Below are 14,864 nucleotides of genomic sequence, written 5' to 3'. Positions count from 1 at the left end.
AAAAAAAAAAAACTTTCCAAGCCAAACCTTCATTTCATAACCGCTACACGCAGCCTACATTGTTGTCACCATATTAACGTCATAGTCAACATAGCTACTAGAACTAACACGTTAGTAAAGCCGCTATAATCATGCTGTACAGTGTACAGTCAGCAGTAAGCAGTTTAGTAGTTACACCGGCGGGTCCCGGTGGCAATAAATGAATAAAACCAAAAGCTTACCTTGACTTTTAAGAGTTCCAGTGCTGGATAGCCATAGCCAGCTAGCTAACATAGCATCCCTCTAGCTAGCTGCAATTCCTAGCTAAGTAAGTGAAAGTGAAATAAAATTAACCAAAATATAGCTCTCTCGATTCTCCTTTATTTTGTAATAACTTAATTTGTTCAAAACTGTTTAACTATTGTCTTCTCTCTCTTTGAGTCAACTACTCACCATATTTTATGCACTGCCGTGCTAGCTAGCTGTAGCTTTTTATTTCAGTAGTAGATTCATTTTCTGATCCTTTGATTGGGTGGACAACATGTCAGTTCATGCTGCAAGAGCTCTGATAGGTTGGAGGACGTCCTCCGGAAGTTGTCATAATTACTGTGTAAATCTATGTAAGGGAGTGAGAACCATGAGCCTCCTAGGTTTTGTATCTACACGCCCACGTTCTGGATACGCTAAGCACAAAGAGAGACTGATCGAACAGTCAATATAAAGGCATATGCGAAATACCCACCCAGCCGGGCTCAAAGAGGAGAATGAGAGAGAGACAGAGACAGAGAGAGAGAGGGTTACACAGTCGAATTCAATACGTAAATTCCAAAATGCTGACATTTAATCGATTACAAATGACATGACCATCCCCTGGGTTAAATTAAAGAATACTAAACCCTCCGCCTGACTGAAATTGAAAAAGCATGACCCTCCCCCATTTTCCTCCAGCTACAGTAGGTGCATGTAAACAGCTTATCCCAAATACGACCTTAAGCAGGATATGAGCTACTATCCGGAATACTGTGTAAACATGGTCAGTGTGCCCAATCAAAGTTGTGAGTAAGGAAAAAATATGATGTTTGTTCTTTACATCAAATTACTTTAAGACCTTTCTTCCCCTAAGCTAGGCATTCAACCAGAATAAAGATGGGTTCATTGACAAAGAAGCTCTAAAGGATACCTATGCATTTCTTGATCAGTATTTCAATGATATCTTCTGAATAACTGAATATCACTTACTGTAGAACAGCTAATGGTTGTTTGAATGTCTGCAATGTCTAAGATCTCATCTATCCTTCAGGTAAACTGAATGTGAAGGACAAAGAGCTAGAAGACATGTTCAAAGAGGCCAGTGGTCCCATCAACTTCACCATGTTCCTCAACCAGTTTGGAGAGAAGTTGCATGGAACAGACCCAGAAGATACCATTCTCAACGCCTTTAGAATGTTTGATCCTGAGGACAAGGGTCATGTACACAAAGACGAGTATGTAGATTAGACCTGATTTTGATCAATAATGCTGTGATGTATCAAAGGTTATGTTAACTTTGAAAGTGTGTACGAGCATAATCACATTCTACTGATGTATCTAATTGCGCATACTGATGACACAAGCAGACAAGTTTACAGCCGAGGAGGTAAGAAGCAGATAACTTTTAAATCTGTAAACCTTTTTAAATGTATGATATAAAGATTTCTTTTGTGGACAATTTGGAGCATCCGCAGGTCAGGTGTATAGCAGGCTAGATAAACCCAGTACTATACTTACAGTAGGCTGTGTGCTAACCTCTGTTTATTGTTTGACAATAAGTAACATGAATACCCCTAATACTTAATCAATGTAATTTTAGGTGAAACAGATGTTCCAGTCATCTACCACCGACCCAGCAGGAAACGTGGAATATAAAATACCTCTGTTACATCATCACACACAAGGAGGAACAGGAGGAGTAAAGGATCTGTCGACGTCATATCAACGTCCATGATAGTGTTGTCAACATCAGACAGGGGCTGATGGTACTACTGCCTGTTCTGTGTATAAAATGTGAATAAAGTTTGCATTAATGACCCTAGCTGATTCAAATGTTAAATACTGGTATTAAGAGAATATAAAATAAAGAATATCAACTTTATAGCATGACATGCTTTGAATTCATTACTGCATTTATTTTCTCATCAAAAATAATTTGGTAAAGATATCACAAACAGAAAGTTCATAAAATCAAAAATTGCACAATTCAACTATTAAGTGTAAACAGAATGTAAACAAGTTGTGTTTAGGCTCAGGTTTAGTACATTTAAGTACATTTAAGTATTGCCTAAACAACATTTTCTACCAAGACATGGAATGAAACCTTTGGATTCCTTTGAACATTTAAACACTACTCACAAGGTATTAAGACTATACATGTTTAAAAAATATACAAAATGTAATATATGTAGATGAAAACAAAATTATTTTATAAAAATGATTGAATCCTTTCACCACATTCACCTGGTTAACATTCTTTGGCAAAAACATACAGCAGTGTTTAGAGTAATAGTCAAGTGTTTCCTTCTCTTAGTCTAGACAGTGAGTTTACCTCCATCTTCTCAAGTCCTCCTCTCCAGTTGGGGTCATCGGCAGGCCAGTGCCTGGGCCTTGCTGAGGACATAGAAGGCAAAGGAATAACCAGGGAGTCTGAGATGTTCTCCTGCAGCAAGAGGGGTTCCCTGGAGCGATGGAAGAGTTCTGTCATCCACCATCTTCAACACCTCTCCGTTGAGTTTCACAGACCTGGAGATCACAGCACACTGTTAGTCTCCTTTCTATCGTATTTTAGCACGGCATTGTTTACACTGACAATGTTACAAGGCAAGACAAAAGCAAAACAGGTAACACTTACTTGTACAGTACTAATAAAAACATAGCAAAAAGGTTCAAGAAACAAACTTAAGGTTAGTGATCCCATTGATGGGAATAAAGGTTAAATGGTAGCCTACTTGGAGTAGAGTCCCTCCTTGCCAGGCTGTTCAGACTGAAGAACAAAGGCCTCTACAGTGCTGTTAGAGACCATGGCAGGCACAGCGATCTTCACAGGGCTCTTACTCAGGTTCAGAGCAAACAATGTGACTGCTCCACTTTTGTAGCTTGTACTGGAGAAGAGAGGAAGATAACATTGAGGAACAGGCCTGATGGTTGTCTCACAAACACATGATGGTTGTCTCACATCTGTCTCACAAACACATGATGGTTGTCTCACATCTGTCTCACAAACACATGATGGTTGTCTCACAAACACATGATGGTTGTCTCACATCTGTCTCACAAACACATGATGGTTGTCTCACAAACACAGGATGGTTGTCTCACATCTGTCTCACAAACACATGATGGTTGTCTCACATCTGTCTCACAAACACATGATGGTTGTCTCACATCTGTCTCACAAACACATGATGGTTGTCTCACAAACACATGATGGTTGTCTCACATCTGTCTCACAAACACATGATGGTTGTCTCACAAACACAGGATGGTTGTCTCACATCTGTCTCACAAACACATGATGGTTGTCTCACATCTGTCTCACAAACACATGATGGTTGTCTCACATCTGTCTCACAAACACATGATGGTTGTCTCACAAACACAGGATGGTTGTCTCACATCTTAAAGCTGGAATCCTTAAATTGGTGAAACTGCCACATCCGTTTGAGACATTTCAACAACAAAGAAGTTACTGGAAACAACAAACACTTTGTTTCATTGCATGCGTATAGAACAGCAGAATATGTGCTGCAATTGTTTTTACCATGCTGCTGGAGGTTCCTCACCTCCATTTAATCAACAAAACAAAGGTTATGGGGACGAACAGTGGCGCTGTTTCGCCTAACACAGATTCCATCTTTAAATACAGCTGGATTGTGAAATACCTTTTCTTGTTAGTGCAGTGCAGGTAGACCCGTACTCTTTTCATCTTTCCCAAAATGGAAAAGGCTTCTATACTCAGCACCTCTGGTCCAACAAGCCTCTTGTACAGAACTGATAGCCAGTAATCCTGCCATAGTGATACAAACATTGTCACAATTTAAAAAATACTTAATTTGATCATTGCCGTTTTTTCAGGAATTCAAAAGACAGAAGGAGAATAAACAACAATTTCTCTTACAGGAAGTGGATCGAGGTTATCATCTACCAGGTGGTAAGTCCCAGATCCAATCAAAACCTGCCTGATTACAACATCTAAGCCAAGCTTCGCACCCAGGCCCAGTTTATCCAGCCACCTGTAATCATTAAACAGTTATTTTACACCACAAATACAGTACTGCAGGGGTAGGCAACCCTGGTCCTGGAGTGCCGCAGGCACTTCATGTTTTTGATTTAACCAACCAGGAGGACCAGGTGTGTTGAATTTAGGCAATCACTGAACTGATCAATTAGCTCAGTTGGTCAGGTGTGGTGCCTAGTTGGAAGAAAATCCTGCAGTACCTGCGGCATTCCAGGAACAGGGTTGCCACCCCTGCAGTACTGTTTCAAGACACTATAAAGTTTTTTGGGGCAATAATGAGATTTAGCCACATATAATCTGATCTAGAAACAACCAACCGTATTCAGGCTCAATGAGAATTACATTAGATGTAATCCTTTGTAAAAAAATACTTCCCTCACACTGGATTAAATCAATGTTGGATACATCATGGGACACATGCATTTTTGTGGGATTCCTTTAAAATAATTTGGCACGCAAGCCTACTATTTCTTAGCCTTCCTGGAACAGGGCATGGTTGAAAAACTGATCATGAGACGCAGGCTGACCGGTGACCTGTAAATTCAATGAAATCCACATTCCCAAATAGCAGAGATTCCCTTCCATGAGAGTAGACTAACAACATCATTGACTCAACTGCTGCCAGTGCACTAAGCGTGCAAAGCTAGGCTGTCTATAGTCTCTCTTCCCACAGTGGAGCAGTCAGACGAAAATGATCACTCTGGCTCACATGGTATCAGGGTATGATACTGACTGGGTCTATCTTTCTGTGATCACAAACACACACAGACATACACTCACATGAATCCAGTGACAAATGTGTCAGACAGCCCCTTAGCCCCGCCTCCATAGGCAGAACTAGTCTCCCCAAGCCACACCTTCTTCCCAGGGGATGCCAGATCAACAGTCTGAGGACACAAGACACAGAAGAACCAGTTAATTGCCTTTACTGAAATATATAAACATTTATATCCTGTGAAATTGCTGAGCACTGGCACTCATCTATAAAATTAAAAATATATGTTACAGTTGAAGTCGGAAGTTTACATACAGTGGGGAAAAAAAGTATTTAGTCAGTCACCAATTGTGCAGGTTCTCCCACTTAAAAAGATGAGAGAGGCCTGTAATTTTCATCATAGGTACACATCAACTATGACAGACAAATTGAGAAAAAAATATCCAGAAAATCAAATTGTAGGATTTGTAATGAATTTATTTGCATATTATGCTGGAAAATAAGTATTTGGTCACCTACAAACAAGCAAGATTTCTGGCTCTCACAGACCTGTAACTTCTTCTTTAAGAGGCTCCTCTGTCCTCCACTCGTTACCTGTATTAATGGCACCTGTTTGAACTTGTTATCAGTATAAAAGACACCTGTCCACAACCTCAAACAGTCACACTCCAAACTCCACTATGGCCAAGACCAAAGAGCTGTCAAAGGACACCAGAAACAAAATTGTAGACCTGCACCAGGCTGGGAAGACTGAATCTGCAATAGGTAAGCAGCTTGGTTTGAAGAAATCAACTGTGGGAGCAATTATTAGGAAATGGAAGACATACAAGACCACAGATAATCTCCCTCGATCTGGGGCTCCACGCAAGATCTCACCCCGTGGGGTCAAAATGATCACAAGAACGGTGAGCAAAAATCCCAGAACCACACGGGGGGACCTAGTGAATGACCTGCAAAGAGCTGGGACCAAAGTAACAAAGCCTACCATCAGTATCACACTACGCCTCCAGGGACTCAAATCCTGCAGTGCAAGACGTGTCCCCTTGCTTAAGCCAGTACATGTCCAGGCCCATCTGAAGTTTGCTAGAGTGCATTTGGATGATCCAGAAGAGGATTGGGAGAATGTCAGATGAAACCAAAATATAACTTTTTGGTAAAAACTCAACTCGTTGTGTTTGGAGGACAAAGAATGCTGAGTTGCCTCCAAAGAACACCATACCTACTGTGAAGCATGGGGGTGGAAACATCATGCTTTGGGGCTGTTTTTCTGCAAAGGGACCAGGACGACTGATCCGTGTAAAGGAAAGAATGAATGGGGCCATGTATCGTGAGATTTTGAGTGAAAACCTCCTTCCATCAGCAAGGGCATTGAAGATGAAACGTGGCTGGGTCTTTCAGCATGACAATGATCCCAAACACACCGCCCGGGCAACGAAGGAGTGGCTTCGTAAGAAGCATTTCAAGGTCCTGGAGTGGCCTAGCCAGTCTCCAGATCTCAACCCCATAGAAAATCTTTGGAGGGAGTTGAAAGTCTGTGTTGCCCAGCGACAGCCCCAAAACATCACTGCTCTAGAGGAGATCTGCATGGGCCAAAATACCAACAACAGTGTGTGAAAACCTTGTGAAGACTTACAGAAAACGTTTGACCTGTGTCATTGCCAACAAAGGGTGTATAACAAAGTATTGAGAAACTTTTGTTATTGACCAAATACTTATTTTCCACCATAATTTGCAAATAAATTCATAAAAAATCCTACAATGTGATTTTCTGGATTTTTGTTTCTCATTTTGTCTGTCATAGTTGACGTGTACCTATGATCAAAATTACAGGCCTCTCTCATCTTTTTAAGTGGGAGAACTTGCACAATTAGTGGCTGACTAAATACTTTTTTCCCCACTGTACACCTTAGCCAAATACATTTAAACTCAGTTTTTCACAATTCCTGACATTTAATCCTAGTAAAAATTCCCTGTCTTAGGTCAGTTAGGATCACCACTTTATTTTAAGAATGTGAAAATGTCAGAATAATTGTTGAAAGAATGATTTATTTAAGCTTTTATTTCTTTCATCACATTCCCAGTGGGTCAGAAGTTTACATACACTCAATTAGTATTTGGTAGCATTGCCTTTAAATTGTTTAACTTGGATCAAACTTTTTGGGTAGCCTTCCACAAGCTTCCCACAATACGTTGGGTGAATTTTGGCCCATTCCTCCTGACAGAGCTGGTGTAACTGAGTCAGGTTTGTAGGCCTCCTTGCTCGCACACGCTTTTTCAATTCTGCCCACACATTTTCTATAGGATTGAGGTCAGGGCTTTGTGATAGCCACTCCAATACCTTGACTTTGTTGTCCTTAAGCAATTTTGCCACAACTTTGGAAGTATGCTTGGGGCAAGCTTTAACTTCCTGATTGATGTCTTGAGATGTTGCTTTAATATATCCACATAATTTTCCTTCCTCATAATGCCATCTATTTTGTGAAGTGCACAAGTCCCTCCTGCAGCAAAGCACCCCCACAGCATGATGCTGCCACCCCCGTGCTTCACGATTGTGATGGTGTTCTTCGGCTTGCAAGCATCCCCCTTTTTCCTCCAAACATAATGATGGTCATTATGGCCAAAAAGTTCTATTTTTGTTTCATCAGACCAGAGGACATTTCTCAAAAAAGTATGATCTTTGTCCCCATGTGCAGTTGCAAACCGTAGTCTGGCTTTTTTATGGCGGTTTTGGAGCAGTGGCTTCTTCCTTGCGGAGCGGCCTTTCAGGTTATGTCGATATAGGACTGGTTTTACTGTGGATATAGATACTTTTGTACCTGTTTCCTCCAGCATCTTCACAAGGTCCTTTGCTGTTGTTCTGGGATTGATTTGCACTTTTCGTACCAAAGAACGTTCATCTCTAGGAGACATAACGCGTCTCCTTCCTGAGCGGTATGACGGCAGCATGGTCCCATGGTGTTTATACTTGCGTACTATTGTTTGTACAGATGAACGTGGTACCTTCAGGCGTTTGGAAATTGCTCCCAAGGATGAACCAGAATTGTGTCTACAATTTTTTTTCTGAGGTCTTGGCTGATTTATTTTGATTTTCCCATGATGTCAAGCAAAGAGGCACTGAGTTTGAAGGTAGGCCTTGAAATATATCCACAGGTACACCTCCAATTGACTCAAATTATGTCAATTAGCCTATCAGAAGCTTCTAAAGCCATGACATCATTTTCTGGAGTTTTCCAAGCTGTTTAAAGGCACAGTCAACTTAGTGTATGTAAACTTCTGACCCATTGGAATTGTGATACAGTGAATTATGGCCCCGTGTAGCTCAGTTGGTAGAGCATGGCACTTGCAACGCCAGGGTTGTGGGTTCGTTTCCCACGGGGGGGCAGTATGAAAAAATGTATGCACTCACTAACTGTAAGTCGCTCTGGATAAGAGCGTCTGCTAAATGACTAAAATGTAAAAATTATAAGTGAAATAATCTGTCTGTAAACAATTGTTGGAAAGATTACTTGTGTCATGCACAAAGTAGATGTCCTAACCGACTTGCCAAAACTATAGTTTGTTAACAAGTAATTTGTGAAGTGGTTGAAAAATGAGTTTTAATGACTCCAACCTAAGTGTATGTAAACTTCCGACTTCAACTGTAAATACTATGATTAGACATGTATTAACACATCTTTTCATTACCTCCATGACTTCACGTGTTTTCAGGGCTAAAGTGTTTAGCACCTCAGGGTCTAGGAAATCTTCTAAAGACGTTTGTCTTCCGTTGACATAGTAACTAATAAAAAGACAGAATAGACAATTAAAGATCAGTTCTTCATATCAAAGTGACACGACATAAACATAAATGTATCAGTAAAATGTCTGTGATTAAAGAATGAAAATAAACCTAATGTACATATTCTACGGTGTTCAGACTGAAAAGTACATCCCTCATCTGACAGACTCATGTGCAAGCCTTTACAAACAGTTCCGCTTTCCCCTTGTGACAACCCCACGTGCCCAACCTCCCAAGCACACTGATAAACTAACCCTGTGTTTGTTCAGTGTCTGTGTGTCAAAGTCAAAAGCAGCAACATGTGACATCTGATCAATCACTGTGTGCTAGGTGAGGACAGACAGTTCAACTTACTGGTGCCAGGTGCATGCATCAATCGCTTCTGCCCCACTCTCCAAGAACCTATGAAAAGTAAATAGGATATGATTGTTAATAGTGTGCAAAGCTGTCATCAAAGCAAATGGTGGCAAGTTTGAAGAATCTCAAATATATTTTGATTTGTTTAACACTTTTTTGGTTACTACATGCTTCCATGTAGTAACTGTGTTCTTGGAGACCTTCAATGCTGCAGACATTTTTTGGTACCCTTCCCCAGATCTGTGCCTCGACACAATCCTGTCTCGGAGCTCTATGGACCATTCCTTCCACCTCATGGCTTGGTTTTTACTCTGACATACACTGTCAACTGTGGGACCTTACATAGACAGGTGTGTACCTTTTCAAATCATGTTCAATCAAGTGAATTTATCCCAGGTGGACTCCAATCAAGTTGTAGAAACATCTCAAGGATGATCAATGGAAAAAGGATGCACCTGAGCTCAATTTCGAGTCTCATAGCAAAGCGTCTGAATACTTATGTAAATAAGGTATTTCTGTTTTTTATATTTAATAAATTTGTAAAACATTCTAAAAACCTATTTTCGCTTTGTGATTATGGGGTGTCATACGTAGATTGCTGTGGAAAAAGTAAAATGGTCTGAATACTGAAGGCACTGTATATAAATATATAATATCCCACATGATTGGTAGTTATGTGAGAATAATCTATTGACCCAACGTTAACCAGCCCTGAGACCACCTGAGACACACTGGAAGGGTTGAGAGTTTGTCCCATACACTGTAAAACATAAAGGAGTTTTCCCAATAGGGAAAAGAGACAGGAAATGTTTGATTTACTTTGTGCCTTTTAGATATGAGTTGGTGTTATTATTAACAGTTTAGGTTTGAACCAGAGTATTGGGTATAGACATGCAGTAGCTGGAGGTAAGTGAGAGAAGCAGTAATACAACTCTGTCCTTATTGTATAATACGGCTGTGAAAAGACAGAAAACGCCCATAAACTGGACAAACCAGTCTAAATCAAAGTGGCCTATTATTCAGGGTTTAGTCTCCCATTGCATTGGAAGTGATATTTAACCATGAATATAGACAGGTCATGTCGTAATTCAATTGTAGAATAATCTTTTAATTAATAATAATTAATACTTTCTTTGCTTTAGTCGTTTTCTAGTTAACAACAACCTATTCATGTTTGGGAAAATATGTTTCTTACTTTGACCGAGGAGACTTCCAATACTATTGCTTTAGTTAGTACACCATCATGTTCAACAGGACTATATTGGGACTACTTTATGTATAACCTACATATAAAGGGCCAAACTCTCACCCCTCCAGTAAGTCTCTCGAGTGGTCTCGGGGTTGGGTAATGTCTGGTCCATAGACTCCAGTGTCATGGTAAAGTTTGGATTCCCGCAGAATCTTGCGGAGTTGAACGAAATCCTGGCCCAGCTGGTATCCGTCCACCCGGATCCCTGCCTTCTTTTCATAACTGTTGGGCTCTGATATGAATGGAGACAGGATTTTTAAGAGGTACATAAGTCAGACTTTATGTTATCCTTGATGATTTGTAAAAGTCAAAAATGTGGATACAGCTGCTCATTCAAGGGTTTTTCTTAATTTTTACTATTTTCTACATTGTAGAATAATAGTGAAGACATCACAACTATGAAATAACACATGGAATCATGTAGTAACCAAAAAAGTGTTAAATAAATTTGAGATTCTTCAAAGTAGCCACCCTTTGCCTTGATGACAGCTTTGCACACTCTTGGCATTCTCTCAACCAGGTTCATGAGGTAGTCACCTGGAATGCATTTCAATTTCTTTCCTCCTTAATGCGTTTGAGCCAATCAGTTGTGCTGTGACAAGATAGGGGAGGTACACAGAAGATAGCCCTATTTGGTAAAAGGCCAAGTCCATATTATGGCAAGAACAGCTCAAATAAGCAAAGAGAAACAACAGTCCACCATTACTTTAAGACATGAAGGTCAGTCAATCCTGAACATTTCAATAACTTTTAAAGTTTCTTCAAGTGCAGTCGCAAAAACCATCAAGTGCTATGATGAAACTGGCTCTCATGAGGACCGCCACAGGAATGGCAGACCTAGAATTACCTCTGCTGCATTGAATAAGTTCATTAGAGTTACCAGACTCAGAAATTGCAGCCCAAATAAATGCTTCACAGAGTTCAAGTAACAGACATCTCAACATCAACTGTTCAGAGGAGACTGTGTGAATCAGGCCTTCATGGTGGAATTGCTGCAATGAAACCACTACTAAAGGACACCAACAAAAAGAAGAGACTTGCTTGGGCCAAGAAACACGAGCAATGGACATTAGACCGGTGGAAAAGTGTCCTTTGGTCTGGGTGCTTTGCTGGTGACACTGTCTGTGATTTATTTAGAATTCAAGGCACACTTAACCAGCATGACTACCACAGCATTCTGCAGCGATACGCCATCCCATCTGGTTTGGGCTTAGTGGGACTATCATTTGTTTTTCAACAGGACAATGACCCAACACACCTCCAGGCTGTGTAAGGGCTATTTTACCAAGAAGGAGAGTGATGGAGTGCTGCATCAGATGACCTGGCCTCCACAATCCCCCGACCTCCACCCAATTGAGATGGTTTGGGATGAGTCGGACCGCAGAGTGAAGGAAAAGCAGCCAACAAGTGCTCAGCATATGTGGGAAGCATTCCAGGTGAAGCTGGTTGAGAGAATGCCAAGAGTGTGCAAAGCTGTCATCAAGGCAAAGGGTGGCTACTTTGAAGAATCTCAAATTTGCTTAACACTTTTTTGTTTACTACATGATTCCATATGTGTTATTTCAGAGTTTTGATGTCTTCACTATTACTGTACAATGTAGAAAATAAAGAAAAACCCTTGAATGAGTAGGTGTGTCCAAACTTTTGACTGGTACTGTATGTGCTGCCATTGTATTGGTGTGTAGCTGACGTATTTAATTGTTTAGTCAATTCAATCAATGAACCAAACTGCAATTGTTACCATTGCCCAGCTCCCAGGACATGCTGTACTGTTTGGATTCACAGTACTGTATGAGGGTCCTGGCATTGCTGCTGTCCCAGGAGTTGACAGTGGTCCTGAGCAGCTCGTTGAGCCCAAAGATGAGGTCTAATCCAGAGCAGTTTGTAAAAGAGTACAGCAGATCCACTGCATATTCTGCCAGGGAAAAAAACATATTTTAAATGTTTTCTTCTTTCAGACTATTTGCTCAAGGGAAAATGGGTGGTTAGCTAATCAAATGAGTCAGTCGATTGTGAACTAGACTGATGCTGCCTGCATCATAACCATTGCTCATACCTGTGAACTTTACACTCCGGTATTTCCTCTGCAAGTCCTCTTTCTGGAGAAGTACTTCCTGTAGAGCCCATTCCTGCTTCAGCCTCTCCTCCAGTAATGGGGGCAGCTCTAGCCTTTCACAGAGATCATCTGACAGCAGAATAGAAAGCAGGAGTAAGAAAACAAGTGGCTGTGAGTCACTCAGAAGCTGATGACCTAAGATTTACCTCAAACTCATGATATTGTTTGAGATCTGCCTGGTCTACTGTGCGCATTCAAGCTGACTCTGTGTGAATCAACATACTGTTCCTTCTCTCAGTCTCATTAATGCAAAACAGGAATCGTGCTGAGGAAGTAAGTGACCACAATCAAACCACACACACTCACATCACAAGAGCTGCTGGTGCTATATATGAGATATGACTGTCTGTGGTAATATGACTAGTAAGCAGTTGAAATGTGTGACAATGTATGCCATATTTACCTGCATCAAAAACAGAGTTTTTGTGATACTCATTTGAATGTAAAAATGCAGGGTTGAAGGTCATGAAATCTTGTCTTGTCCCTCCAAATCTCAGAAATGCTGGGGTTAAAGCTTTTGCCAATGTCCTCAGCTTTGGAGACCTGGTGGAATGAAAGAAGGTTTAGTTCAGTATTTATGCAGTTTTGGAAGAGTAAGTTGAGCTGGAGTGTATTCATTAGTCAGATTCCGTTGCAAAACGTTGTCTGTTGCAAAACTTTTGCAACAGAAACGTTTACTCCAAACGGAAAACGTTTTGCAACAAAAACGAGAGTTTCTCTTGGACACATTCAGCTCATTCCGTTTGGTGGATCCTAGAGTAAACGGTTGTCTGTTGCAAAACGTTTTTCAACTGGGGTGTAATCATTAGTCCAAACAGTTGTTTTGCAACTAAAATAATAGTTTCTATTGGACAAATTCAGGTAGGTCCCTCCCCATTTCGTTCCATTTGCTTGTTTAACAAACGTTTTACAACATTGTCGGCGTAATGAGTACGCCCGAGGTGTCTCTGAACTGTTGCTGTTATGCCAACAACAAAAAAAATGATAGAACCTAATTGTTTTTAATCTAATGGTAGTCTGGTGGTTAAAAAATAATAAGGCAATCGTTTTATGAAACACAAAAATAGTAATACTCACGTTAAAAGGTACATGAACTTCTCTTCAGCGACTAGACTCGCATCTATGGCCACAGACAAAAAACGTTCGTTCACTCTCTTGAGTACTCGAGAGAGGTCTACATTCAGATTTACAGACTCTAAATTCACCTCATCCCTCGCAGACCTGACACTTGCTCCGACATAATATCCATGAGATAGAATAGATATCACAAATGCCAAGATTAATATGTCTGACATGATAAGGCTAGACGGACACAGTTCAAATCTTACCGCAATGTGTATTCACTATAAGACAATTGTAACCAAATCTATTGATGCTCTCTATTCCCTCACTATCCCAATAAATGCGTCGATATGTGTAAATCCATCGTCATTAGTGTATTCGTATGCAGTTATGCTCGGACTCAATTGTTGAGAGGAATCTGAGCGTTTCCTGGTTCAGAAAATACCTTGGTCTATGGAGGGTGGTTAAATAAGAATGTGAAAATGATAAATGCATGTATATGTTTCATAACAGTGCGCATGATTAATGCCACAATGAAATTGCAATGTTAAAATAAAAATCTAAAATGGTTTATTGAAAATTCTAAATGGAAATGGTAAAAAGAAAATGAATGGCAAATTGTTAAAGGTGCACTATGCAGAAATCGATCCCCCATTTCCTGGTTGCTCAAATTCAAAATTTCAGTTGAAACAAGCTGAGAAATATATTTTCCATAACCAAAAACATTTTATTTTCAGCTGGTGTACAAAACCGAAAGTAAAAGACGCAAAAACGAAACTGAAGAACCGGAAGCATAGAAATAGTGCCCATAGAACAGATCTACCGCTTCTTAGACTTGCTTTCAACGAGAATGACAGATCTATAAGTCCAATTTCTATGTGAATTTGGTCAGGTCACCCAAAAAGTTACATATTGCAGCTTTAACAGAAAATGGTAAATGCAATGTGCAAAGTGAAATGGAATGTGTCTGTTTTCCAACTGGCCTATTTAACATTCTCTCTTTTCATTTTCAAAGTGTACAGTCCTGGTCAAAAGTTTTGAGAATTACACAAATACTAATTTTCAAAGAGTGCTGCCTCAGTTTTGATGATGGCAATTTGCATATACTCCAGAATATTATGAAGAGTGATCAGATGAATTGCAATTAATTGCAAAGTCCCTCTTTGCCATGAAAATGAACCCTCTTTGCCATGAAAATGTCAGTGATTCTCTCGTTAACACAGGTGAGTGTTGACGAGGACAAGGCTGGAGATCACTCTGTCATGCTGATTGAGTTAGAATAACAGACTGGAAGCTTTGAAAGGAGGGTGGTGCTTGAAATCATTGTTCTTCCTCTGT

General features: G+C 40.2%; 1 protein-coding gene across 4 annotated transcripts; it reads right to left on the bottom strand.

Moving 5' to 3' along the window:
• Nucleotides 1–796: 796 nt before the first annotated feature.
• LOC311136114 (heparanase-like) lies at nucleotides 797–14,008 on the bottom strand. 4 transcript variants are annotated; one of them, XM_084170198.1, is made up of 13 exons: nucleotides 13,542–13,981; nucleotides 12,868–13,007; nucleotides 12,405–12,533; nucleotides 12,090–12,263; nucleotides 10,409–10,580; nucleotides 9,097–9,144; nucleotides 8,649–8,742; nucleotides 5,030–5,136; nucleotides 4,130–4,244; nucleotides 3,894–4,018; nucleotides 2,961–3,113; nucleotides 2,561–2,754; nucleotides 797–2,009 (listed from the first exon to the last, which is right to left on the bottom strand). In XM_084170198.1, exons 1-12 carry the CDS (start codon nucleotides 13,757–13,759, stop codon nucleotides 2,595–2,597), a joined length of 1,635 nt encoding a protein of 544 aa, XP_084026324.1. In that variant the 5' UTR covers nucleotides 13,760–13,981; the 3' UTR covers nucleotides 797–2,009; nucleotides 2,561–2,594. The 4 variants fall into 4 exon arrangements, with proteins under 4 accessions (XP_084026324.1, XP_084026323.1, XP_084026322.1 ...); XM_084170197.1 differs by lacking the exon at nucleotides 797–2,009 and having other exon boundaries at nucleotides 2,095–2,754; nucleotides 13,542–13,584; nucleotides 13,793–14,008; XM_084170196.1 differs by lacking the exon at nucleotides 797–2,009 and having other exon boundaries at nucleotides 2,095–2,754.
• Between the last annotated feature and the right edge of the window lie 856 nt (nucleotides 14,009–14,864).

This window comes from Coregonus lavaretus (genome assembly GCF_964263955.1).
Source record: "Coregonus lavaretus genome assembly, chromosome: 10".
NCBI lineage: Eukaryota > Metazoa > Chordata > Actinopteri > Salmoniformes > Salmonidae > Coregonus > Coregonus lavaretus.
This window is presented reverse-complemented; position numbering and strand designations above follow the sequence as displayed.

Bases quoted from the DNA above. Each gene is read 5' to 3' on its own strand.
- LOC311136114 (XM_084170198.1), bottom strand. From the start codon at position 13,759: ATGTCAGACATATTAATCTTGGCATTTGTGATATCTATTCTATCTCAT. The intron at 13,008-13,541 runs GTGAGTATTACT...TCATTCCACCAG, and splicing joins AAGTTCATGTACCTTTTAAC to GTCTCCAAAGCTGAGGACAT. The intron at 4,245-5,029 runs GTGAGTGTATGT...TAATGATTACAG, and splicing joins ACATTTGTCACTGGATTCAT to GTGGCTGGATAAACTGGGCC.